Below are 27,542 nucleotides of genomic sequence, written 5' to 3' on the forward strand. Positions count from 1 at the left end.
CAATAGTTTAAAATTTCCCGCAAATACATACTTGGGTCGCGTTTTTCCAACAAGTAATTTTACTTAGTTTTTAAGCTAAAAACTATTCTATTTTACAAATTTTTAATGATCTAAAAACAATATTACAATAAAAAAGAGTCATTTATACATTTGTTACCTTTAGTAATATCCTTTATATAATCCTGTATTCCCAGAGCGGTCCAAGTGATCCTAGTAAGACCTGGCAGTATGTGCCTCTCCATGTTCAACAAATGTTTCTTCATGAGATGAGTTTCTGAAGGACTTAGTGACGAAGCACTCTTGTTATACTTGGCTATGACTGTCTCTAACGCTTCAAGTTCGTAGTAGAGACGAGATTTTTGCATGGACACATCACGAATGTTGGACGGTAAATGGAACCCTGAAAGTATTTTTGCCAATGAAAATGTGTATAAGGAAAGTTAGTTAGTTTACTTGCTCCGGGAACATTTTTATATCCATATATTTTTAAATAATTATTCTTTTCTAATAAGGCAAAGTGCGGCCGTTAAGTTCCGCCCTCAAAATGAAGAACAACCAAGAACAGTGTGTCATAAAGCATAAATTTTCTTTATCTACTCTTTGAAAGATATAATAATTAGTATCATAAAGTAAACATAAACTGTATATTTTTTAAAACTATAACTAGACTAACCTAATCTCTCCATAAGTTCCGCTTCGTGTATGATGAGGAATATGTGCCTGTCAAAGTTCGTCTGAAAAGCTACGCCGTACTCCTGCAACAGCTTGTGCACCGTCATATCCCTCCATGTGACATCCGTCTGGAAAATAAGACGAGAGTTAGAAAAAAGTTATATTTTTTAGTTTCACCTACCCTGCTCTATGTTATCCCGCATACAGCAGGGTAGAGAGTGTGAACCTAGTGTTGAGACACTCTGTTCTGCACTTTCCGCCGAATGATCTAGGCATTGCACCTTGAGTGGTGGGATTCAACGCCTAAAAATATATATTGTAATAGTTTTACTTATATGTATTATAAGTGAACCAATAAAAGCTACCAACCAGCCCTTCCTTTGCAAGCAGAGAGACGGAGCTCGGTGAGCGCACGTTCTCATAGTGCTGCCCCGGAATTCTCATTAGCATCACTGGAAAAAAAGTTTACCTGTCATTTTAGATGATATTTTTTTTAATAGGTATACGAATATATGAATATATTCGGTGGCGTTATTTACTATAAAGATGTAGTTTTTGCAATATGTTTTCTTTTTTTAGCTTCTCGCTATATCTCAGGCGCTTAATTAGTTACAAGAGTATCGCTGAGTCCTAATTTATTTATATATCTTCAAAATTAAAGATCCACTCATTTTGCGCTTATTTATTATCAATTTATTCCAATTCCTGCTGCCTAAAGCATTAGGCATTGTTGTAAGTAAATAAAATATTAAAACACTTACAAGCCTTGTCCCTACGACGTTTTTCAGCAATTTCCTTGTTCACGATGTCTATAGGTTTGATAGATGTATTAGAAGCTTTTTTCTTAGCGACATGTGCCCTTCCAGCCGCCGTCAGCTGCATACCACGGCCTTTAGTTGGCGCTGCCTCTAAAATATTGTAGGGAATATTACTTAAAATAGTTTACTTACTTTCTTAACTTCACGCTTTATCCCTAGAACCCCTCTAGTTCTAGTCAGAGAGAACGGAGCGCCTACGGTCTCTACATACCTCTTCCGCCTCGTCCACTATTATCAACCTCTTCATACATGCCCTTTGGGGGGTCCTCGTGCTTTTTACGTTACCTTCCTCGAGTATCTTTGATACTGTGTTTTCGAAGGCCAATCGAGGTCTACCCCTACTTCTCTTACCTAATATACTTAAACTAGTTATAAAATAAACTACTTAAAATAGTTTATTTTAGCACAATAGTTGATAATGATAAAAAATATAATTAATGAATCCTACTAAAACAAAATTGCAAGGAAATTGCGCTTATGACTGTTACCAATCAGTCAATGAAAACCAGTAGGTTTTCATCTTACTAATATTCTAAAGTTTGGTTTCTAAAGCTTTGCCTGTTTGGCTTTCACACTAAAACTACTGAACCGATTATGATGAAACTTTATACAAATATTCTTAGAGGTATTAGAAAGGGCTATACTTTTTTAAATTATAATTTACATATAAATAATAATCTCACCATCTTCCTTCTTAAAAGCAACACACAATATATTTTTCTTCATCACGTTGTCAACAAACTCTGACGCATCAGACACCCACTCCTTGAACTTGGTCTCCTCATATTCTTTTATCAGTTTAGAAAACGCCTTGTATTGTAAAAAGGCAGTTTTCTTTTGCTCGCATTCGTTTAGTTCCGGTACCTATTTATTGAGTAAGCAGAATTATTATAAATTTAGGAAATTTAATTTATTTACAAGAATTAAATAATTATACCATGGACTTATGGCAAGTAGACCTAGAAAATAAAATTAATTCTTTCATTTACCTTTTGGAATTTCATAATAGGCTGTTTCATCTTATTAAACAGTGCTCGTGCCCAATATATGGCACCAGCTGATGGCGGATGATTTCGGAGTAAGGGTGGATTTTTTCTATAACGCTGAAAATAGTTAAAAGGATATTAAATAAATAATTTAGGATTTTGTGTGAAATATAATTATGGATCTGTGCAATTTCAAACAAGTATTATAGAATATCTTACTGTAAAAGTGGGGAACGTAGTGTTTTAACACTAGGTTTCCTCTGCCTACCCTGCTGTGTGCGGGATGCAGCGTGAAGCTGGTTTATTTTTTTATCTTACTGTAAATTTATCTTCAATAATGGTGATTTCCTTGATGAATTGTCTCATCACGAGGTCGAACTTGGTGGACAGTTGTTTTCTTATCGCTTCTCGAGTATCAAACTCTAAGAACTTTAGCAGCACTTCCAAAGCTTCTTCTGACGACCTGTGTTTTAAAACATTTGTTATATGTGAAGTTAATGCTATGACTACATAGTCGAAATTTCACTAAGTGACATGCTCAAATTTAGATTTTTTGGTCTGGTCTAGATAAAATGGAATGTTAGGTACTGTTATACGCCATATAGCAAATAATACCCCTGATAGGGTTTCTAACTTATTTTTGTATTTTCTAAAGTAGAGCAGAAACATTTATCACCATTCACTGACTGCATTGCTAATATTTTGTAAAAATACGACTAATATTAAAAAATCATAAATTCTTACCGCAAATTACCAAAACTTTGGTTTATATAACTTTTGGCTTCCTCCTCGAGATATCTGACTTCGTTCCAGAAGTCCCCCATAATAACATCCCAGTTTTCCTTATTATCAAACACGAATACACTGAAATCTATGGTGCGGATCGGATAAACAAGTTTCTTGACACGCTTTCTTACGTCATCAATTTGTGTAGGATCGCTTATTATTGATTTCAATTCGTTACCGAATATTCTCTCGAAATCAATGAGAACCTGAAATATGAATATTTTTTATCAGCTTCATGCTGTATCCCCTGCACACAGCAGGAAAGGTAGAGAGAACCTAGAGTTAGGACACTTCGTTCTCCACTTTCCGCTTAATTACGTGTTGAGTAGCGGAGACACAAAGACAACAAAATTTCACATGCCGTACTCTCTGGATAAAAACTTTCTGGAAAATAAGTAAACAGAATATTTGTAGGAAATACAAACCTGCACAACATCACTAAGATCCTTGGCCACTGTACCTATATAATCAGTGCGTGTGAACAGCAGAGGCTGATCGAACTCCCATCGAGCACCTTTACCACTCAGTTCTATATTACGTCTTGTCTCCTTGTACAGCTCGTGCCACATCTCCATTATTTTTTGACCAGCTTTTGCCAGCGACAGAACTTCCTCATTTGATTTGCTATAGAAAGAAATAATTAACCTCATTTTAATTTTATATAAGACCTATAACAATATGTTAAAAATTTCATATAAGATGTTAAATAACACAGATGAAAATAGAAAAATTAATGAAAAATTAAGCAAGCATTGTAGATTAGTTATCTCACTTTAACCTGTTTCGGTAATTTGTTCTTAAAAAATGCATTATTAGGTAGTCTAGTGTGAAGACACTACGTTCTCCGCTTTCCCCCCGAATCGGAGACATTACGTACAGTGGGTAAAAAAAGTATTTGCACACCTAATATTTTTGAATTTACACCTACAAAAACACAGAATGATTTCAGTTAATTATTGTATTTAATAGTTTAATCTATATATATTTGGAATCGATTATTAAAAATTCTTAGAAAATAGAAATAAAAAAATGAGATTGTAAAAACACCTTTCTTAAAGTCAAATAAGTATTTGCACACCAACCATTCTCTTGATACAATGTTATTCCCGCGACATTTTGTCACTTTAGGTAAAATATGAACATCGCTTGTATACATGTAAACATCGGGAAACGTATCCTAATATCGAGAGTTTTGTTTAGTGTTCAGAAAAAATCTTGAAGCCAACATGCCGAAAGAATTTGAACTGTCGTTATCGACGCGTGAAGAAATTATTTTACTCCGTAATGAAGGTTGAAGTTATCGCTAAATCGGGTTAAATTAAAAGTTAAATTACTAAACTGTGTAGTAAATTATAAAAAACCGAAAAGAAATGGGTATTGTTGAAAATAAGGAAAGGTCTGGTCTTCCGAAGAAGCTCAGTACGAGAGAAAGGCGACAAATTTTAAAATCGGTACAAAATAAACCATTTACAAGCGCTCAAAGCTTAGCAAATGATATCGCGTCAAGTTCAAGTAAGGTTGTCTGTGCCCAAACTGTAAGAAACGTACTGGGTAATGGTGGTCTTCGCAGCAGAGCAGCGAGGAAATACTCTTTCATAAGTGGGGCCAATATAGCAAAAAGACTAACTTTCGCGAAATGATACGTAAATACTCGTTTAGAATTTTGGAATAATTTTATTTTTTTCTGATGAAAGCAAATTTTGTCTTTTTGAATCGGACAGACAAAGATTTGTGTGGCCCAAGCCGAATACTGAACTGCAGGCGAAACATGTGCACAGCACAGTCAAACACGGCGGTGGTCATGTGATGGTTTGAGGCTTCATGACAGCAAATGGTGTTGGAAATTTGATTTTTATCGAAGGAATAATGAAAGCAGGAGATTACGTTAAAGTGTAGCGCGATATTTTATCTTGCAGCGCATCAAAATTAGGCGTATGTGAGACATACTACTTTCAGTAGGACGATGATCCTAAGTATACAACTATGAAATCGTAAGGAATGGGCGTTGTACAATGTCCGTAGAATGCTGAAAACTCCGCCATAAACGCCAGCCATCAACCCAATTGAAAATTTATGGCATCTGCTGGATTAAAATGTGAGGAAAATGAAATTTTTAAATAAAAATTATGTGAAGAGTGCTTTGGTGGAGAAATGGGCTAAAATCTCGATTTAAACAACGTCCAAATTATTGGAATCGATGCCAAGGAGATTGCAAGCCATCATTGATGCTAATGGAATGTACACAAAAAATTAGTGTCTTTTCTTTCATTTATTATTGAATTTTTTACAAAATACGTACAAGCTGGTTGGTGTGCAAATACTTATTTAACTTTATAATATGTGTTTTTACCATCTCATTTTTTAATTTCTATTTTCTAAGAAATTTTATTAACCAATTCGGAATATATATAGAATAAGTTATTAAATACAATAATTAAATAAAATCATTCTGTTTTTTTGTAGATGTACCTTCAAAAAATTAAGGTGTGCAAATACTTTTTTTAGCCACTGTAAGACAAATTAATAATTGAACTTACTCAAAAAGCTTATGCACGTCCAGAAACCTCTCCAACTTATCAGACAAAGCCCACGAGATCCGCGCCAACAACGGTATCATGGTCTCGTCGGTGCGGTAGCCCTTAGACAGCACCCACATCATGTATATACTACCAACCAGCTCTGGTAACATGTCTATCACTTGTTGAAGTGAAGAATTGTCTTCTATAACCTGAACCAAAATTTTGTTTATTTTAAACGTGAAATATTACAATAATTGATGCCAGTCGTGGCGCAGGGGCACAAGCTTGTGACTGTAAACGTGACAGGTTCGATTCCCACTCGAGGAAATAAAATATTTAATATTTTCATTTGTGCGACATTGAGTTCCGCCACTCAACACGCAATGTCTCCAGAATTTGGCGGAAAGTTGGGAGCGAAGTGTCTTATCGCTAGGCTTCCCTTGCCTACCTTGTTAAACGCGTGAGACAGCGTGAAACTGAAAAAAAAACTTTAACAATTAAATACTAAAAGTTGATGATTATATTGGAAATTTAAAATTAAATTAAATTAAATTTTAAAATATTCTCACTTTTGTTCTACAAAATTGCTTGTCATGGTTACCTGTCAGTATTTGTTCAGTGTAAATTAAAATAAAGTAAAAATTATAATTGTGAAAATTATAAATGTATATTCTTTTGCTTTATTACTATAGCAAAAAAAGTAATAATTTCCTTATTAATAATAGATAAAAAATAGTATTCTAAAAAAATCTTGAATATCCGATTTGTGACTTAAGTGCTAAACGTTTGAGAAGATCCAGTAGAAATTTCTTACAGTAAAGAAGCGCATTAACGTTGATAGGAATTTGAGATTGTCTCCCGCCAAGTTATATTCTTCCTTTAGTCTTCCCTTGTACTGCCTGAAGCTCTGTACAGAACAAATAAATCTAAGCAAAGTTTTAATAACATAAAGAAGGTCTTCATAAAACGAGGCGGTCTAGGTGATTGCAGCGGCGACGGTTGTGAGTTCGATTCCAGCTCGAGGGAATGAAATAATTAATAATTTATATTATTGGCAAAGCGTGGCGTTGAGTTCCTCTACACAACACGCAAAGCCTCGAGAATTCAGCAGAAAGCGGGTAACGGAAGTGTCTTAATGGGATCACAGTGTCGTAACACAAGATTTCCAGGTTCCCTTTGCCCACGTTATTATATGCGGGCTAAAGCGTGAAACTACAGAAATATAAAAAAAATCATAAAACACTACAATGATAGAAAAATACATAATGTCACCTCTAAGTATGGTGATCCATATTTGTTCAGTAGAGCCAATATTTTAACAACCATAGGTTGTTTTAGTTGTTCAACCAGCAAAGATATTTCAGCATCCCTTTCACGCCAGTATCTGTATTCTGCTACAGGTCCCTCACCTTCACGAGTCTAAGAAACAATAAGGAAAATAGTCAAATATTTCCTTACTAATTTGGCCAGTCGTCGCGCTGGAGCACAAACATGCAACTGTAAACGCAGCAGGTTCTATTCCCACTCGAGGAAATATTTAATATTTTTTATCTCTTCGCTCTGGTACAAAGGTACGTAATGTACACTTTTGTATAAAGTAATATTATACACGTCAATTTCTTCTCTAGAAAGTAATTTTAAAATGACGAGCTAAGTCTAGCAGATACCTGCAAGGTACAAAGCTAAGATTAATTACTGGTTTCTGTACCTATGAAAGACTACAAGACTCTCCGTTCTTCTTTTTTACGAAAGAGAAAGAAACATTGTGTGTTAAGTAAGGAAACTCGACTAAATCTTACCAGTTCCCGAAATTAAAAAGTATCTGAGGATATTATATGAGTTATTACAAATTTAAAGCTCTCACTTTTCCTAAGCAAGCAGATATCGTAGCATCGATATGAGACTGCCACATCATAACTGCTTCCTCCAGTTGTGGCGTCAGCTCGCTGTCTTGAAACTCCACATGGCCAAGGGGTCTTTCCTCCATTAACGATGGTATATTCGGCATTGGCAGCTGGATTTCACCTTCAATATGATCGATTGTCCTGAAATAAATACTTATTTCATCACAGCATAGAAATTTTAAATCAATGAGCAATAAATACAAGGTGTTTCCGGAGGTGAATATACCTGAATATACCTGACCGCGGGACATAGACTAAAGTAAACTCAAAAGAATTTCAATACAAACAGAAACAAGAAGACCAAATTACTATAAAAAAGATGAAACCAATCGTGAAGTTATCGTATCTCATAATTATAAAAAAAAAAACTAATATTTTTCAATTAAATTCTCCAAACTAGATCCACTAGTGCAGCAACCCTCGTACTGGATAGGTACGTCAGAAGTTAAAGTTGAGTTTACGTAACAAGTTGCGACGTCTTAATGACATTAGCCGTACGTACTCGTAGAGACTGTTTATATACAGGGGGTGCTAAATTGAGAGGGTGTTGTTTGTAGACGCCGCGCCGTTGGAAACTTCAAGAGGAATTTGACAACATGTGCCTTGGTGACGGAGTAACGATATATATCTAATTTTAAATATGAAAGTAATTTAAACTTTTTTTTAGCGTCACGGTAGATGGAACCTAGTGTTAAGACACTCCGTTCCCCATTTAATATTAGAAATAACAAACCTCCGACTACCCCGCTAAGAGATAAAGCGTGAAGATAAGCAAGTTAAGTAAAAAATCTTTGATATTCTTAGTAGGTCCAATATTTGAATATCCTCGTGATTGTGAAACCAATAAAATTTTAATTAAAGCAATAATTAGTGAAAAATACAATATTTATTGCCTTATAAATATTAAAAAAAAAATTCACCATTCAACGATTCCGACAAGATTTTTTATGTCCACAACAACTTCGGATGAGGTCGCCGCTTTATCACCGTCAACCTTAACTTCTGGGATGGGCAAGTCATATTGGGTTTCCTAGTTTTATTAGAATAAAATTAAAATTTTACATTAGTAAGCATTTTCAGTATTTTTGTAAATTAAGTCTTTTAAATAGATTTATGATTGTTATAATTGAAACAAATAAATAATAGTGTTTTTTGTCTATCTGGTTTATTTAAAACTTTTATTTAATAATAAATATAAGCAATTTTATTCAATGTAAAAAATAGAAAGTAGGTATAGCAAAAAACAAAAATATAATATCTTACCGAGGATAACATTGAAGATATGGGTTTTCTATCTTTTCGTTTCTTCGGCGCGTCGAAAGACTCTGACCTCATATTTTTAATCCTAAGCAAACAATTAACCTTTTATGGCACTAGCGTCGACAAAATTACAATTTCACGTAATACATTTTGAGGTATATTAAAAATATTACAATTTCCTAGAAAATATTAAATTTTTTCATGAAAATTGCAATGTGTTTTTACAATTTATGTTTTCTGCCTTATATTCTATCATTAACTCTACAATATTTTCAAATATAAGCATAATTATTTTATTGAGTACGTATATTAAAAATGGCCTGTCGTAGCAGCGCAGGGATACAAAGTGTGACTGTAAACGCCAAAGGTTGTGAGTTCGATCGCCACTCGAGGAAATGAGGAAATATTTATTTAAATATATATTTCCATTTCTTCGCTCTGGTGTCGAGAAAGTGCGGCGTTGAGTACCGCCACTCAACAGGCAATGCCACCAAGGTGTACCTATAGAACACTAGGCTCCCTCTGCCTACCCAGCTGTGTGCGGGATACAGAGTGAAGCAGATATAAAAGATGTTTTTATAATATGACAGAAATTTCTAAAACACATTGAACTTCTTACCTTCTTTCCGCATTTTCTCCTCTAGCAACATTCGACATTCTTCTATAGTCAGATGGACGTAAATAATTTACCTGCAACACTCATATTATGAAACTCTTAAAAACGTATAATAAATATAAAAACGATTTTAAGTATATAAAATAATTCCTCCGCGATGGAAAGAACGATTTATTTAAGCAATATCAAGAAGAACCAAATAACAAAATTTTTATCTTCTTCTTCCTCCTGGCATTAATCCCGGCTATTGCCAGGGTCTGCCTTCCTACTCAACCTACTCCACTTTGCACGGTGGTTAGACCATTGGCTCTCGTGTCCTGCATCACGACAGACCAGCGCTTCCTTAGGCGTCCGGAAGGTCTCACTCCAGGAACTGATAGCAAGCAAGGTACTTGGCAAAAACAACATTTTTATATAGGTGTCATAATATTATTCAAATATTACCTCGGCCGTCGTAGCCTCCATCTTGTAATGTTGTCCCGCGTAAGATGTCTGCCGGTGGAGTAGCGTATTGGATTCTTCAGGGGTCATTGTTGTAATCTCTCTGAACTGCTTCTCGAATAATGATATGAATGTCTGTTGAAACATTGAAAGATATTATTTAAAAAAAAAAAAACCGACTTTTATTCGACGATTTTATCAAACTACCCTTGAAATATCCTTTCCAATAAAAACATCATCGAAATCGGCGTAATATTGAGTTATTCGTCCATTTGTCGTACACATAGTTATTACTAAACTTTCTTAAAAATAAATAAAATAGCCCGCTTAATCTTTGTGTTACGTATATTATAAGCAAATTATTTAAAATCTTTACATAAATTTTATATCTAATGTAAAAACTATATTAATGTAAATTTTCATCTAAATCGGTTCGATACTTTTTGCATGAGAGCGGAACAAACATCCATCCTCACTAACTTTCACATTTATAATAAGGAGGATTATTAGGATTAGAGTAGATATGACTTTACAAGCCCCCATTACGACTTAATGACGGAAGTTATATTAACCTAAAATATTATTCGATTTCATTTACTACATTTAGGATGAGTGACCTAGTTGCGAACCAGAGTGACTCGACACTTAAACTTTAAGTAGCTTTACGCGTTAGTTCCAAGTTCATAAGAGTTTTGCACATATGAACATCTATCTAGTGCACTTTCAAAACTAATTTCTAAGCTTCATATATTTAAGGTGGGCTTAGCAAAGGTGTTAGCTAGAAAATAACTTCTACACTTCTCCGCTCTCTATACTATATATCTATAATATGTCTTCAATTACTCTGTTAGTAAAAAATACATTAAAATCTGTAAATGTAGGTGGTATTTAGGAAACGACTTTATTTTATACTATTTAGTTTAAGGATTTGGTATTTCAATTGAAATTTCTGTTTAAAAAAAACTACTAAAAAAAATAGTTTTCAGCAATTACTTACTTTAGACTTTGATATATTAATTATGAACATCTTATATTAAATTATAGAGATTAATTACTTGAAGTAGATATCGGAAACATCTGTTCTTATGGAACAGATGGCTTCCTTATATAATGAATTTAACGCCACATCAGTACTATTATTAGCTTTTATATGTGAATATCTATGCTTATATAATAAAGCGGAAGAGTTTGTTCGTTTGTTTGTTTGTTTGTTTGTTTGTTTGTTTCTTTGTTTGTTTGTTTGAACGCTAAGATCTCTGGATCTACTGGTCCGATTTACATTGTTTTTGTTTTGTATGAAAGCTGCATTCTTCAGAAGTGCTATAGGTATATAACATTACATTACACATATATACTAATATATTAAAATGCTTTCTAATTTGACATGGAATTTATTTTGCCATGATAATAACAGCCGTCGCTACGCAACCGCTACCGCGACATTTTGATATTATGGACGTAACATAACATAAGGACGTTATGAAAATAAATATAATATTCACTTTTAGCATTTTATCTACATTGAAATTATAGTTAACTGTATAACATTCTAATAAATAATTAAAGAGATGTCACTGATTCGAAATGACCTAGCCTTCGGGCGGCATAGTATGAGTATGGCCGACGCGAAAATATTCTTATAGTCCAAGCAGGCGTAGCCGCGTCCCGGTCCACTAGTACCTAGATATAAACCTAATTAATTAATAATCTTGGTATATTATAATTTATATTTTGTTAGTAATATATTAAAAAAAAAAATCGGCTTCACGCTGTATCCCGCACACAGCAGGGTATACAGAGGGAACGTAGTTTTAACACACTCCGTTCCCCACTTTCCGCTGAATTTTTCGAGGTATTGCGTGTTGGATCGTTTCCTCGAGTGGAGATCGAACCCAAAACCAGACGCGCTTGCAGTCACACAATAGGGGGGCACCCCTTAAAGAGGGGAACGGAGTGTCTTAAAAGTATGTTTCCTTTGATTGTTGATAGTTGATTTATATATTAATAGATAGTTTATTACTAAAACTTACGTCTTTCAATTGCATCCCGAGACTCATCAACACTTTCCCACTAGTTGTTCCCACCAGAATATATTCTGGCATTTTGAGGGTGGTTGTTCTGGGATTTTCCGATAGTGGTATTGCGTCGTGGGTCTGTCTTATAAAGTAAATGTATCTTCGATTACGATGGGCCGTGTGAGGGTTAAACGATCCGAAAAGTGGTAGCAGTTTTGGATATTGTATAACACGCGGCACTGATCGCTATGTAAGAAAAGAAAAATGGTTCCTTTGATTTTTTAAAATTTAATAATATAATTAAATTTCGTATAATAATAGAAAGAACACTTTTGTTGCTGTCCATTTTGTATAACCCTTTGGATGCGATGGCTATAACTGTGGATACCACTTGGATAATTTGAATAATTATATATAGAAACTAATTCTCGGTCTGTTTAGAGAAATTCGGCATTGGTCCAATTGTAACATGCGTTTTTGAATTACAAAACAGGAGCTTACACGTATGGCACTCTTAGTATTCTAATAAGATAATAAATAGTACTAGTTAGCTACAAATTATTATATTAGTGCTTGATATAAACAAAATACAATATTACTTACGATAACTGTATAAAATTCCAATGTTCCATCTACATCAGGATCCACATCTTCAGGAGCTGTCGATTAATAGAATATATAAACAGTTTATTCTATTATTAGCATAAATTATGAAAATATATAAAGTACATATAGCGACACTAGTAAACGTGAAAAAAACTTTTTAAGCCAGATAGTCAATTCATCAAAGAAAACTATTGCCTATATTGCTTAACCCTGTCACCAATGAGAGTGAATCATTAACATTAATATTACAAAAAGGTCAAAAATACCTACGCTGACGTAAAAGAAACCTTAATTATAAGGCTAATACATAAAAGTATAAGAATTACGTGGAGGAAAGGAGTACAGGTCTTCAGCTACAACGGGAGGCTCCTCTTCTTCTATCCTCAGATCCATTGAAGTCTTGTTTGCTTCGTCAATATCAAAAATATCCGTTACCGCCGCTGCTACAGTGCTTACTTCTTCATCTTCATATATTAAAACAATCGTATTTATTTAGTATGTATCTACGAGTAATAGTACCTATGTACTGTAAAATATTCAATAATAATAATAATTCATAGAATTTATTTCTCTTTTATTTTATCAGCTTCACGCTGTATCCCGCAGGGTAGGCAGAGGGAACCTAGTGTTAAGATACTTCGTTACCCACTTTCTGCCTAATTTCGGAGGCATTGCGTGTTGAGTGGCAGAACTCAACGCCGTGAATTTATTTCTTAATATGTATTTTTTCTTATAACTTATAACCTCGGGTTATAGAAATTATACTTTGTTATTGACAAAAATGTTCCTAGTTTTGAGAGAGAGTAAAAACAAGAAATTTATATTTTAAACAATACTAACCTTCATCCATGTCTTCTTCTGAAAAATAAATAAAAATATAATGTAATTATTTTAAGTACTCTTTCTTGACATAAATTTTAATTAATAATTTTGAATTGAATTTATAAAGTATTTTCATTTTATTAAAAAAAACATTATTACAGAATAATATTTACCTTTCATGCTTTTTGAGCTTTTCATACTTTTAACGCTCTTCATACTTTTCATACTTTTCAAGCTTTTTAGACTTTTCATGCTCTTAGCTTTTTTATCAACTTCCTCCTCCGGTTCCGGTTCTGGTACTGGTTCAGCTCCTTTTTTCTTTTTTCTTCCCCTTCTTCCTACATGCGGCGGAGGCGGCGGAGGTGGAATGAGTCCTTTCGAAAAAAATATTTGCATATTCAATACATATCTAGATTAAAAAAGTGATGTAGTATACAATTACATCCAGGCACAGAATCTTAGTAAAACTAAAATTCTTCAATAATAATAATTGACAAAATACTCCGAAATATTTAATTTGTAGTTTTTTAATAGAAACAACAAATAAATCTTACATTTTTAAAATATTATTTAAATATATTTGTTGGCACAAGACATCATGGCAGTAGGCAAACTCTTTAGGGATTTATTGTATTAAAATTACTTCTATTTCACTGCTTTAGTTCTCAACACTAGACTGTCTCAAGAAAAATGTTTATTATTTAATAATTGTAATTTTTCTTTGTTATTCCTTTTGAAGTAACGGTAATAATCTTTGAATTTCGCCTATTTATGGACAAAATGGATATATTTTCCTTAAATTAATTTCAATAATACTTACGCCATTCAGTGAATTCTTTATCTTCGTGAATTAATTTATCAACTATAATTTTGGACACATAAAATGCCCTCTTTTCTAACGCCAACTCATTATGTTTGATTGGTGCTGTTAAGTAAGCAGTTAGTTTCTGCTTTGTATCATATTCATCTAGCAAATCGTAAAATATTTCTTCGTCATCTGCACCAATGTAAGAAAGAATACGTTCTTTAAACCATTGCACTCGAGGGTCGTTTCTAAAATCCAGTTCAACTTCCGAGTCTTCCACCGAAGACTGCCTGTCTGAATCACTTGATATGGGGTCGTTATCTTTACCTTCCTGAGCCATTTTCTATTTGAGCTGTTAATATTTTTTTAAACTTTTAAATTTAAATATTATGTTCATACGATATTATATAAAAGAAGAAAAAAAAACTGACTAAAAATTCCGAGACATTCCGTTCTCCACTTTCTGCCGAATTCTGGAGGCATTGCGTGTTGAATGGCAGAACTCAACGCCGCGCTTTGCGTCGATACCACAGCAAAGATATGGAAATATAAACGTAAATAAATTTTTCACTTCCTCGAGTGAGAATCGAACTCACAACCGTCGCGTTACAGTCACACCCTTGTGCCTCAATATATCTTCCAAAACAGCGATTAATTAGTCTAATAGACTCTTTATTTCTATAAAATATATTTTTATACTTTAAAATATGGAGGATCTTACCTGAAGAATTGTTCCAAATTTCTCATTACAATAACTACATTTATTAATATTAAAACAATATTATTCAATTATAACATGTATTAGCTATCATGTATTCTAATGTTATAATTTTAGTTCAATTTCTAGCGTTTGCAAAGAAAACAAATCAATACTCGTAAATAAATACAATTGCCATGGACACCGTGACAGCTGTTTGAATTTTCGCGCTATAAAACCGCCATAGATAATAATAATGATTATATATTTTGTATGGTGATACCTATTTGAATCTTATTTTCAAATTTCAATTGAAATAATAAATAATGTCGAATGTAATAAGTTTTTTATGACATTTTATTTGGCTTTATGTTTCTAGTGGAAACCCATGTATATAAAATGTGTAACGAAAATTTAGAACGACACGTGGCCACCAGTTAATATTTTTAAAAATTATTAAAAAAGAAAAAAATAATAGACATTAAATTAATTTATTTTTGACTACTTAAATTGTTCAAGTGTAATATACAATTGGTACGTTTGTACGATTTGAATTCACTATCGCGTTTATATTAGAAAAAAAAAGAAAATTTGCACAAAACATTTTTATTTATATACACACATTTATATACATCTTTTTAAATAATATACAAAAATATATAAAAGATATATTTTGGTAGTCTCTACATTTTACAGATAATATCTGAATTTTAACAACTATGAGGAATAATATAACATTAGGCTAAATAAATTAAATGAATCTTAATTAATATACAATAATTTTAATTTGTACCACATTTACAAATATAAATCTAAGATTAACTTAAGAAAAAAACTTAGTTACAGGCGTTTTTTTAGGATAACCATATTCTTTATTAAAGATATCGATTTTTTCTAATCTGGCGTTATAAGAAGAATCTTTTATAGCATTTTGGTTTGCATCTAGTCTTCCTACTGATGCTTGAGGGGCAGAATAAGAATTTGGTCCATTATATGAGATACTAATATCATTCAATTTTTGTTTTTGATATGTCGATGCCGGATGTACTACAGTGAAATCTACATCGCTACCAATATCTTGCCGTCGATTGAAATTGATATTTTCTACCTTATTCTTTCTTGGATTACCATGGTCGTTAATCTGAAAAACGTTTAAAAAATTTTGTTTTTCTGTTTCGTCGTCCAATTTATATCCTACTGATGGAATGAGCTGAAATGTCGGATTTGTTAAATTGCTAAGTAAATATGCACCGTTTGTTTGATTTGAATTCGGTTCATAATTATAACTTTTGCTGTTCAAATGAGAATAGAAATAATACGATTGATCCTTTTTATATTTTATAAATTTTTCGTTATCCTCTGGATGAGGTATAGTTCCAATAATGTTGTCTTGTATGTGCGCAGATATAGCGTCTTTAGGTACTAAAAAATCATCAATAAATATATTAGCTGAACTTCCTTGATCTGAAGTTGCTTCTTTGAAATTGGGTACAGGTGTAAGTGGTGAAGTTGGAATAATTTGAGATGATATTATTTCAACTTCAGCTCCAGCTCCTTCTGCCTGCTTGCTGTACGGAGGCAAAAAGCTGTTAGATAATATAAGGTTTGATACAGATGGATGAGGTGAATTGTAAATTTGTCTCGTTACATCGGGCACAGGTAGTTGATAAAATTGTCCACTATATATTTTTTCAGGATTTGCTTGTATATTTGATGGAGACCTTAAATATTCTGATGAGTAAAACTGATTTTTATTGTTGTTTTGTGTTCGTATGTTTTGTGGCGTTGATTGTGAATATTGGCTTTGTGTTGCTGTTTTAAAATAGTTTTCGTTTCTAGTTAGCACATTTGGTGTCAGTTGTTTTATTTTGGATGTGTTATCAAGATTTGCAGGTTGATATCTTGTAAATTGTGCTGATAGGAGCTGTGATGCGTCTTTTGATATTCCTCCCAAGTTGTCAGTTTGTACGTTATAAAACTGTGTTTGTAGCGGTGTAGGTTTTGCGAAATTTTGCTGTGCTACGTTGTTGTATTCTTTTGCAGTGTTTATTGAGTCTGCTAATAGGGAAAACACCAAATCCTGTGAATCAGAAATATTAGATACATTATTTTTAATCAATTTAGCAATGGGTAGAAAGTTAGAACTGGAATTGTCCGCAATATTATCTGTTAGGACTAAGTATTTACTGCTTGCCGTATTTAAGAGTTCTAAATTGTAAATATTTTTATTACTATTACTTTTAAATAAATATTCAGCAATATTTTCGGGAATAGTGATTTTTAACGATACAGTTCTTTCAATTGTATTAGTTGGTATATTCCCTTTATTACGGTATGGTAACTTGGAGGTACTGCTAAAATTCTGAATAACTTGATTATCTAGAGGTGGTTCCAAATGTGGAGATAAAGTAGCAACAAGTCTTGAACTTTTTGGTAGTTGTGGGGGTGGTGACAATATTAATTTTTCATCACTTTGCTGATCTATGTCTGGGTCGGGGGGTAAATAATTATCAATTGGATAGTCTAGTGCCTGAGTATTCTGTTGATATTGAGTAATATCTTCAGGTGAAGCAGTTTCAAGTATTTCAGATGTATCTTTGACTATATCGTTTACTGTAATATCTAACTTTTCTTTTGTTAATATATCTGTAAATGTTACATTATTATTGTTAGTATTTACATGCGATTGCTTAATAATTGATAATTTTGGTTCATAGTTATTCCCTTCTACAGGTACCTGAAATGGTGTAGGAGAACTTGGAACTGCTAATAACTCATCATAATCATTATTTGGTAGAAGATATTGTCGTGAAATTTGTTTTGCTTTATCAATAGGTGGAACGTACAAGGCAGAAGATGGTTTAAAAGTTGTAGGGACCAGGTAAATTGGCGACTCTTTAGTGGAAGTAGAGGCTATGTAACTGGTATAAGGAGTTGTAGATGATGTGTGACTATCAGGTACTTCTTGTACCGTAGAGACAACTTGTCTGCTAAATGTCCGTGGAAATTTATTGCTGTATTTATATGGTTCCAATATGCGTGCAGATGGTGTAAAGTGAGTAGTAGTGCCGACATTTTCGTGACCTAATATTTGAGTTAAATTTGTGTTTTTATCATTTGTTCTATAAGTACTGTTAGTAATTAATTTTGAATTTTTAGATGGCCTGACTATCCACGTTTTAAAAGTAATTCTAGATCTTGGAGTTCCATCTTTTGAATCTTTTATTATTTTACGAAATGCTAGAGTTTTAGTTATTAACCTTGGTTGTGATTCATTACTTACCAAATTTTGTTTAGTTTCTTTCTCAACGCTGCCAATGATATCTCTAGAATATTTTGCTCGTGTTGGTCCAGGTAAGTACAATTGTTGTTCTTGTTTTATGTGTGGGCTTAATTGTTGTTTTGAATAATCTATAGTGTATGTTGTTTGTCTGCCTGTTTGTAGATTTCTGTTGTTATAAAAGTTTGATTTCACTTGTGATTGATTTGGCGAAGTATTGATTGTTAGAAATCTGTTATTTAATGGTGACGGGCCTCCATGAGAATTTGAGAGTAAAGCTTGGTTTGTATTCCGTACTTTATTTAGATCCTGAAAAGGTAGTTGTTGTTTCCTATCATTAAGTGAATTGTAATTACGAATATATTGTGTGCTAGGTGTTGAAGCTGCAAAAGAAATATCAGTATTCGAATATACATCTTTAAAATAATTTTGTTGCTTTTGTTGTACCTTCGGTATAAAGCTACTTAGACTTTGTTGGAAATTTTTGTAGTTATTCCCACTATATAATTGCCCAGTTGGTGCTTTATATTCTTGCATTAAAATTAAATTATTTTTAGCATACGCTAAATTATAAGGATTTCTCATAGGATGTGTTATCATCTTTTTGACGTCTGTCATAAATTCTGGTCCCAGTTTTAATTTTCCGAATTGGTCATTATGTTTTTTAATTATATCTGTTGTTTTTTGACAATTTACTTGCATCCACCAATCACATACGAATACAGCTTGATTAAATAAAGTTCCATTTGGACATAAAAAGGATTGATATCCATAGGTTGCCCCTAGAGTACACACTCTAAAAACTTGACAATTTGTTTCTATGTCTGCATAATAGCCTGAAAAACAATAATAGTAGCATATTAAATAATTATCTTATAATGTTTAGGTATTTAGGTCGTTGCTAGACTTACTCAGATGAATTGCTATATTACTAATGGCCACTATTATTATGTAATAGGCGCTAGTGCTATATAGTAATATCTAAGCTATATTGGAATGAAATAATTAGAATAATTGACATTAATTCTTTATTATAATCAAAATGTTTATCAGTTATATAATTTTTTATAGCGTTCATAATTTATAAAGTAATTTAAAAATATCGAAAATATTATTCTGTATATAGTGTGTATTAACATTAAAATCTTGTGATATTTAGTACTCCCAGAAGTTTTTTTAACTTCCCGCTGAATCCTACATATCGTAAGGTACGTAGGAGGAACTGCCTGCCAACTTAGTGTTAAGTCACTCCCTTCCTCTCTTTTCACCGTAGTCTCAAGTAATTGTGTTTTGAGTGGTGGAACTGAACTACATACTTTGCTAGGAATAATGATTTGAATTATTTGTGTTTTCCCACTCTGGTAAAATAAAATATAGACTTAAGCTTCGTTACCCAAAAAGCAAAGGAAAGCGAAGAAAAGAAGAGTGTCTTGACACTAGAACCTGTTAAAAATAAAAAAGAACATCCACTCAGATAAATTTTATAAAACACAATCTTACCTGGCTCTTTCCCAGAGCATGTAAAAGACGTTCGTGGTATTGAATTTAACACGGGATAATCGGTACCAGGCTCCCCAGGCACCGCTAGTCTGATGTCCCAACCGTGGCCGTTGTCGAAAGGCCGCTGTATCCTGTCGTTTTGAGCATTTGTACAAAAAACCCATATGGATACTGAAAAATGTTTATAAATAATGAATATCACATGTAATAAATACTAATATAATTATTTAACCTTTTTTTAACTTTACGCCCGTAATTTATAAGGTAGGCAGAGGGAACCTTACAACTTCATTTTAAGATACTTCCGTTTGCCACTTTCCGCCAAATTTTTGAGATATTGCGTGTCAATTGTTGGAACTCAACGCTGCGCTTTGCGTCGCTACCAGAGCGAAGAAATGTGAATTCAATATTTCATTCCCCCGAGTAGGAATCGAACTCGAAACCGTTACGTGTACAGTGACACGCTTACATCCCTGCGCTATGTCGGCTTTTATAGATTAGTGTCTTACAAAACCAATTCCGAGATCAAATAAAGTAACTGATAGCTAGCTCTCAAACAAGCTAGTTTGTGTGGACGTTTACGTAAAAGTTGCAACGTAATATCCCCTTTTTTTCCAACGAATTTTGGCAAAGTCCTCTTAAAAATCAAGAATTCATACAATTCTTGACTATCATATACAAAGTAAGTAGAAACGGAAAATATTCTCATTTTCTTAGGTTCACTTTGTATCGCTAGCGGGGTAGAGAGAACGGAGAACAAACGATAAGGCTACGGTACGACGTAAAAAATATATAATTAATGAAAATTACTTTATTAGATGAGTGGCGGAATTCAACACCGCAACCTCGACACCAGAACATGGAAATGAAAATATTAAATATTTAATTCTCAACTGAGCATCGAACCCGCAACTTGGCACGTTTATAGTCACACTTTTGCCCCTACGTCACGACTAGCTTCAATATAATTTATATATGTAATCGTGGAATTACACATATCAGTTATTATATTAAACTGTATATTCTTCGCCAGGTACTTTCCCTAATTAAGCTTTTTATCAATTACCTTATAAAGAATTTCATAGTTCTCAAACATAATTATCACCTACCAAGTTCCACAATACTCTGTCGCAAACCGAGACCCATTTGTGAGGGTTTCTCATAGTTTTTACAGAAGGAAGTATAAAAAACGTGTCAATGAGCCTAGGTTAATATACAATCGACAACGTATTTTGTTTTGATAAATTATATAGCTATTGTCTTATAGCCATGCTATTAATGTTTGAATAGACGTTCTAAGGAAAAGTGAACATCTTTAATATGTTTAAACATTCCCAGGAAATTCTATAAACGGACGTTTTTTTTTTCCTTTCGCTTTTACATCTTTTTACAGCAGCTCCTCACTCTTTATCGTAAGGAGAAATACCTAGTGTACTTCTTTTCAATAATAAACATATAAATAATATAAAAGTAAACGCTACAGCTTGTAAGTTCAATGTCCACTCGAAGAAATTAAATATTGATTATTTTCATTTTCTCGCTCTGATAACAAGACAAAGCGCTACAATAAAACCAAAAAAAAATATCGCTAGTGCGGATTGGAACCCACCATCACATCTATGCTGTTCGTTGTTAATCTCCCATTCCTTCTACGTGGTTTTAATAAAAACACTTTTTTTTATTTTACTCTACTAAGAAATAGCAGAGCATTGAAACTTTTTGCTCGCGAAAATTGTCTTGTCTAACTGCACAGCTGTCACCGACACGGACACAAGTGGAAAGTAAATCGCGAAACATCACTTCAATACTCAGCATATGTCACGTACGACGAGAACTGTTTCTGGATTCAATCAAAAAGATTCATAAAGAGGGTTAGGTAAAATCGAGCAGTTCGTTTGTTCGTTTTTAATAATAGTTATTTAAACACGTATGTGTCAGTTCAGTTCAGTTCAGTTCTTAATTTATGGCGTTTCGAGCGTGCCAGTTGAGTACTAATCACTTCGCCTATGTCACGTTGTATAGGGAACACACGAAGGAGATTGTATGGTAAAAAAGTATAGTAGGTAAGTATTAGTTGAATTTTTAATATCTTTTTTCTTATATAAATGTGAATGTCTCAGTCGACATTTACAAAATAGTTATATAGTTTTAGAAACCCTTGTCTTATGTATTACCTATTTCTAAACGTTATTAAAACATATAAAATTCTGAAGCATTCCTCAATATAGTAGTTATATTAAATTTGAAATAATAAAAGCCCCACATTTATAAATCGCTCTCAACTTTGAGATGGATCTTGGGATCGTTATCTCAGATCGACCGATTGATCTCAGACTCGAGAACGTCTTAAAAATACGGGTCCAAATCCCAAAAAATCAAAATAAACCACAAAAAAACAACATCAAATAACAATTCCATCTCCCAACGTTATACTAAATTCTAATTTCTAACAAAGTTTGCGAGATGCAAACGCTTCGTCGACATTGATGGATCACCCCCGATAGTTGCCATTTCGAATACGAATTCTGTATAATCCGCTGGGCTATATAATAATTGCTATAGTATGGGCTATACGGGATTGGCTCGCTTTATACGGATAATTTGATCTTACAAATTGATTAGACATCGACCTTAATAGCACTTGCGACTAATTAGGGATAGATATTTGAATTATACAAATACATGTAAATTGTAACTGCCTGTACCTATGTTTAGAAGGTATTTGTTTGCAAAGTAATTTAGCCTGAAAAGATATTTTACCCTAGTTCTTTATTTTGCATATAGCAGGGTAGGCAGAGGAAATCTTGTAACCTAGTTGTAAGATACTCCGTTCCTATTAAGACACCTACGTTCCCCATTTTCCACTGAATTCTTGAGGTATTGCTTGTTTAGTACTTGGTTTTAACGACTCGTTTTGATTCGTTACCAGAGCGAAGAAATAAAAATATTAATATTTAATTTCCTCAAGTGAGTATCGAACACTACACACACTTGTTTTACATTTCCAGCTGATACAAATTTATGTTTGCATACTACTTTGCTGTGAATTGAATCTGTAACCACCGTGTATTACTTTCTAAACTTTTTGCTTATTTTTATTATTTATTATTAAACCAAATAAAGCAAGAAAAATATTGAAACACTACCATCTATCCATTATTTTTGATATGTTACTTCGAATTCTCAACAATTTTACGTTGAAGCTAATGAAATTTTTACAAGTCTATATGGGGTCGGTTGTCCCGCGAGACATCCCCTCTGTAATAAGGTTGCTTATGTTTTGTTAAGAACTTCAGAAGTGAGAGATGAACAGGAGTACCACATTACTTTGATTGATATCTTACTTTTATCTATCTTTGGGTCGAATTATGGTTCTAATAAATTGTATAGGTATGAAAATATTCTTGTTGTAATATTATTTACTAAATAGAGTTTTTTTTTTATAAAAAGGTATTCTTGATAGTTTGTATAAAGTAGACTTATATTTAAAGATACTAATAATGCAATGTCTTGATAGATTATAATATTTTTGGAATTTTTGTTTATACTTCCTATTATAATTTTTACATGTAAATGTTATTAATAAAATTTACATGTAAATGTTATTCTATCAACACAGACTAACACTAACTCTACTATTTTTTTAAATGTTAATTTCAAAAATGTTTAGTATTTGTTCTTAATTAGGTATAATGACAATTTCTCCACACCCATTAAAGAAATGCAAAAAAAAAAACGCCTAAAATTACAATAATTTTATAATAACGGGTAATATATCACAATCAAAAATCTATAGTGGTTTTAATTAACATAAATAAATATGTTTAGGCATATGTTTACATAATGGCCTACGGTGTCATCAAAAGAATAGCAAATTTGAATAATATACATATTTGATGAATGAGTTATATAATAGTAATATAAAAAAAAAGATTATATTTAAGTTGTCATTTCCCTGCGATGAAAATAAGGTGCGGCGTTAAAATCCGCAACCCAATGCACAAAGCCTCGAAAAGAAGAATCGTCTAGCTAAAAAACATTATTAATTTATGTGAATTAACTATTTTATATATTGGTAGACACAGATTTACTAATATGCCAGTTGCCAGACTTGCAAGACTTGCAAGAGCATGGAAATTAAATTCATTCATTTCTTCAACTGGGAATAGAACTCGCTATCCCACTACTGGACATTGGCTTCATTTAATGTGTGTATTATATTATTTTATAATTTATAATTAATTTTCAACATAATTTTGTTTTAGGCTTGAAAATTATTATCTATTTAAAGTAGAACAAAGTTTAAGCGACTTATATATATTTACATAAAACTCATATAAAACACACCTAAATAGTGCCTACCGTCTCCAAACATCGTAAGGCTATTCATTAATCGATGGTCGTAGATTATAATACCAAATAGCGTGAAAGCGGAAATGAGGTGGAAAGTCGACAAAAGGTTATATAATTGTGCTACATTAGGTAGAAGAATAGTCTACCTAAATTGTTAGATTTGGAAATATTTTAACCGCTTAGGTGCCAAGGTAATAGTTTATTTACATTTTTTTTGGTTTTATCTGTATCCCGCACATAGCAAGGTAGGCAGAGAGAACTTGGAAACCTAATGTTAAGACACTCCGACAACTCTTAAGACAAAGGAGAAACTTTCCGCCGAATTCTTGAGACATATCGGGGTTTGTGGTGGAACTACCACACACTCATTCTCTCAGGAATCTCTCCACACTCTCGGGAGAGGAGTATCAGAGGGGAAACAATGAAAATTTTAAATACATCCTTCTCCTGAGTAGGAATCGAATACACAATCATTTTGTTTACTGTCTAAAATTTGTGCTCTTGAGCCATGGTTGTCTTATTTTCTTTAAAATATATACCTAATAACAAGTTTTCAAAAGTTCACATACTTTAAGATATTTTTAAGTATTAGCCTTATTTTCAATTAATAAAATTTGTAAGATAAATAATTATATGGTACAAACTAAATTAGGCTAGGAGTACTGGAATAATATTTGTTCTACTACAGAATTATAAATTATAGAGTGAAAAAGGCCGTTGTAGCACAGTGGGGTAACGTTCATCTTTTTAATATATATCTAATGCTGTTAGATTCGAACCCCACTAGAGAAAATAATTATATATCATTTTTTTTCCCGCCGGGATAAAGCACAGCGTTGAATTACGCCAGTCTACATATTAAGTCTAGATAATTGGTTTAAAATTGGGACAATATATTACGTAAAATATGTAAATAAATCTATATAGTTATTTAAACCAGCCCAGATGCACCATAATATATCAATAGTCCACGAATATATCAGTTACCACCTCGAAATTGCATACTATTTGCATATTACCTCCACTAAAATCTGCATTGGACTTTAACGAGACTATTAAATTTGTTAACTATTTGTAATTAATTGCTCTGAAATAGCCTAGACGTATATTAAGTAGATTTTAACAATATTTTTTTACTTTAAAAAATATTGTTGTTACTTTTAAGTTTTATTCTTATTTTTTCCCTATTTGAAACGATTAATTCCTTAAGAAATGAAGTATTTAATATTTCAATGTTTTAGTTCTTTTGTCGAGGCAAAGCGCAGGGTTGAGTTCCGCTACTCAACACGCAATGCCTCTAGAATTCAACAGAAAACGGAGAACGGAGTGTTATCACCAGGTTGGATACGCCGTGAAGATAAAAAAAATATATATTGTATAACGTAACCTTATTTTCTATATAAGATTAATTAGAAGCCACTCTATTCACGTTTTTTTTAGTTATTTATAGCTAAAAGGCGTTGTCTATTTTATGCTTAACGGTAAACTAACGATGTGATTTAATTAAATATACTAGGAAAACACCTGCATGATAAGTAGAGCTATGAAAAAGTGAATTATAAAGAAAACAGAAAAAAAAAACCGACTGAGTAAACCAAATTAATATATGCAATCAGCAAGACAAATCCAATGATATATCATTTATCAAAATCGGTTCTCTGGTTCAACAGTTATAAAGGAACGGACATACATACAACGCTAAAAACATTACTCTTTTTTGTCGCTGCAGTCGGGTAAAAAAAAACTTACCTTAATATTTTTTTTTCAAAAATGATATAATATATTTAATCGTTAAATATGCATAAAAGGCATCCAGGCGAAACTAGGGTGAATCCCTAGTTAATAATAACCCGTCCGTGCTAGCCCGGCACGTTGACGCCGGGACCAGCTTAATATTCATTCCAAGGCGTGATCTATACTCGTACAAACATTAGATTGAGATGTGTGTGTATGACCTCTATCTATTATCTAGTAAATTACGGAGAGTTGGCTATGTGTATTTTGTCATAGTTAAGTGTTATATGCTTAAATCTTTTTACTTCAATAAATAGCTATACCATTTTTTTTAGTTTCACGTTCTATCTGTATTTGGAAACCTAGTGTTGGGACACTCCGTTCTCATTAGTTTCGTTCTCTCTCTATCTTGGAGGCATTGAGGAGTCACACTATGTCACAACTGACTTCGAATTTGTATCTTTTTTATATTTATATTTTTCATTCTATGCTATGCTATAAATGCGTAGAGTCCAGAAAGTACGAAAGAAAGTGTTTTAATAGGAATGGTGTATGTTGGGTTCCCAGGTACCCTGCGCCAATTAAAAAATGTGATTTTCTTTTGTAAATATTCATGATTTATTACTGCTTTCACCCAACATACAATAGATTAAATTGGGATAATCATGGGTAATAGTCTTCAGAGTTTTATGCATACTATTTTTATATATGAGATGGACGATGAAGAGGAATTGATTTGAAGAAAGTTTATGATTAATTATTGAAAAACACACACAAGTACTGTAAATTTAAAATATATAGATAATATGGAAATTGCTCTACTTCGCTACTTTTTATAACTTGTTTTAAAAAATATATATTATACAAACGTGACTAAACTTCTGTAGGGGAATTTACATTTCTGCGCTCAGAGTGTTTAAAGTTTCAAAGGTAAATACACCTTGCATTTCCGCGAGACGAGCAAAACTTTAGAGAATTAAAGTTATTTTTTTTTCTTTAAAATGAATTTTATAGTTTTATACAATATATTATATAGCTTAATTTAGTTGCCCATTATAAATACTAAAAGCTAAATAAAATGAAAGTAAATACGCTTCACACTTTACCTCGCACAGAGCAGGGTAGGCAAGGGAATTATAATGTGAAAAATCTCCGTTTTTCGAATTCCCACAGAATTTTTCAGCGCATTGCGTGTTGAGTGGCGAAACTCAACGCCGCACCGGACTTTTACCTTGGAGTCACAGCAAAGAAATGAAAATGTAAATAAAAATAAATATTTAATTTCATCGAATGGAGATCGAACCCACATCCATCGTATTTACAGTCAAACACTTGTACCTGCGCTACGATATATTAATTATAAATATTAAAACTTAATTTATTTATAATTATTTGTATATTAGAACTAAAAACTCACCAAATGCCACAAATCTCCACATTTCGTCAACCTTTTGTCACAAGCACTCAGTTCACAAACGCTATATCGTATTCACTTTCTTTTCCCTATGCTGATGATTGATGAGGTGTTCGATACATTTCGAGATCGCGTTTAGTGCGTAAATGAGGAGTTCCACATTTGTGCGCCAGTATAAGGTGGACGTCCCCCCACGTGAGAGCGAAGCGGGCTCTATTTTTTATTAGATTTCGCGGTGATTCAAAATCAGAATCAATGTATTTATTAATTAGTAAAATTTTATTTCTTTCTATATTATTTATATTATTATTATC

The 27,542-nt window shown here is 32.7% G+C and overlaps 2 protein-coding genes across 2 annotated transcripts in view; both read right to left on the minus strand.

Moving 5' to 3' along the window:
* The window catches only part of Dhc98D (Dynein heavy chain at 89D), a 63,943-nt gene extending 49,353 nt beyond the window's left edge, over positions 1 to 14,590 (minus strand). Inside the window, exons 1-23 of the mRNA XM_085197761.1 lie at positions 14,266 to 14,590; positions 13,619 to 13,819; positions 13,464 to 13,481; positions 12,950 to 13,087; positions 12,621 to 12,676; positions 12,033 to 12,263; positions 10,006 to 10,137; positions 9,565 to 9,635; positions 8,949 to 9,030; positions 8,606 to 8,715; positions 7,646 to 7,826; positions 7,054 to 7,200; positions 6,596 to 6,688; positions 5,800 to 5,990; positions 3,688 to 3,886; positions 3,221 to 3,468; positions 2,795 to 2,939; positions 2,480 to 2,593; positions 2,174 to 2,354; positions 1,434 to 1,580; positions 1,042 to 1,124; positions 674 to 800; positions 158 to 400 (exon numbers count right to left, since the gene is read on the minus strand). Coding sequence (XP_085053887.1) covers positions 158 to 400; positions 674 to 800; positions 1,042 to 1,124; positions 1,434 to 1,580; positions 2,174 to 2,354; positions 2,480 to 2,593; positions 2,795 to 2,939; positions 3,221 to 3,468; positions 3,688 to 3,886; positions 5,800 to 5,990; positions 6,596 to 6,688; positions 7,054 to 7,200; positions 7,646 to 7,826; positions 8,606 to 8,715; positions 8,949 to 9,030; positions 9,565 to 9,635; positions 10,006 to 10,137; positions 12,033 to 12,263; positions 12,621 to 12,676; positions 12,950 to 13,087; positions 13,464 to 13,481; positions 13,619 to 13,819; positions 14,266 to 14,590 — 3,463 coding nt within the window. The remainder of the gene's footprint in view (positions 1 to 157; positions 401 to 673; positions 801 to 1,041; positions 1,125 to 1,433; positions 1,581 to 2,173; positions 2,355 to 2,479; positions 2,594 to 2,794; positions 2,940 to 3,220; positions 3,469 to 3,687; positions 3,887 to 5,799; positions 5,991 to 6,595; positions 6,689 to 7,053; positions 7,201 to 7,645; positions 7,827 to 8,605; positions 8,716 to 8,948; positions 9,031 to 9,564; positions 9,636 to 10,005; positions 10,138 to 12,032; positions 12,264 to 12,620; positions 12,677 to 12,949; positions 13,088 to 13,463; positions 13,482 to 13,618; positions 13,820 to 14,265) is intronic.
* A 955-nt stretch (positions 14,591 to 15,545) lies between these two features.
* Positions 15,546 to 27,422, minus strand: LOC146532186 (uncharacterized). The gene is made up of 3 exons (XM_085197382.1): positions 27,232 to 27,422; positions 19,728 to 19,898; positions 15,546 to 19,063 (listed from the first exon to the last, which is right to left on the minus strand). Exons 1-3 carry the CDS (start codon positions 27,251 to 27,253, stop codon positions 15,771 to 15,773), a joined length of 3,486 nt encoding a protein of 1,161 aa, XP_085053508.1. The 5' UTR covers positions 27,254 to 27,422; the 3' UTR covers positions 15,546 to 15,770.
* Between the last annotated feature and the right edge of the window lie 120 nt (positions 27,423 to 27,542).

This window comes from Heliconius melpomene, chromosome 14 (assembly GCF_056956725.1).
Source record: "Heliconius melpomene rosina isolate 202511_hmr_F chromosome 14, ASM5695672v1, whole genome shotgun sequence".
In the NCBI taxonomy this organism is placed as follows: domain Eukaryota; kingdom Metazoa; phylum Arthropoda; class Insecta; order Lepidoptera; family Nymphalidae; genus Heliconius; species Heliconius melpomene.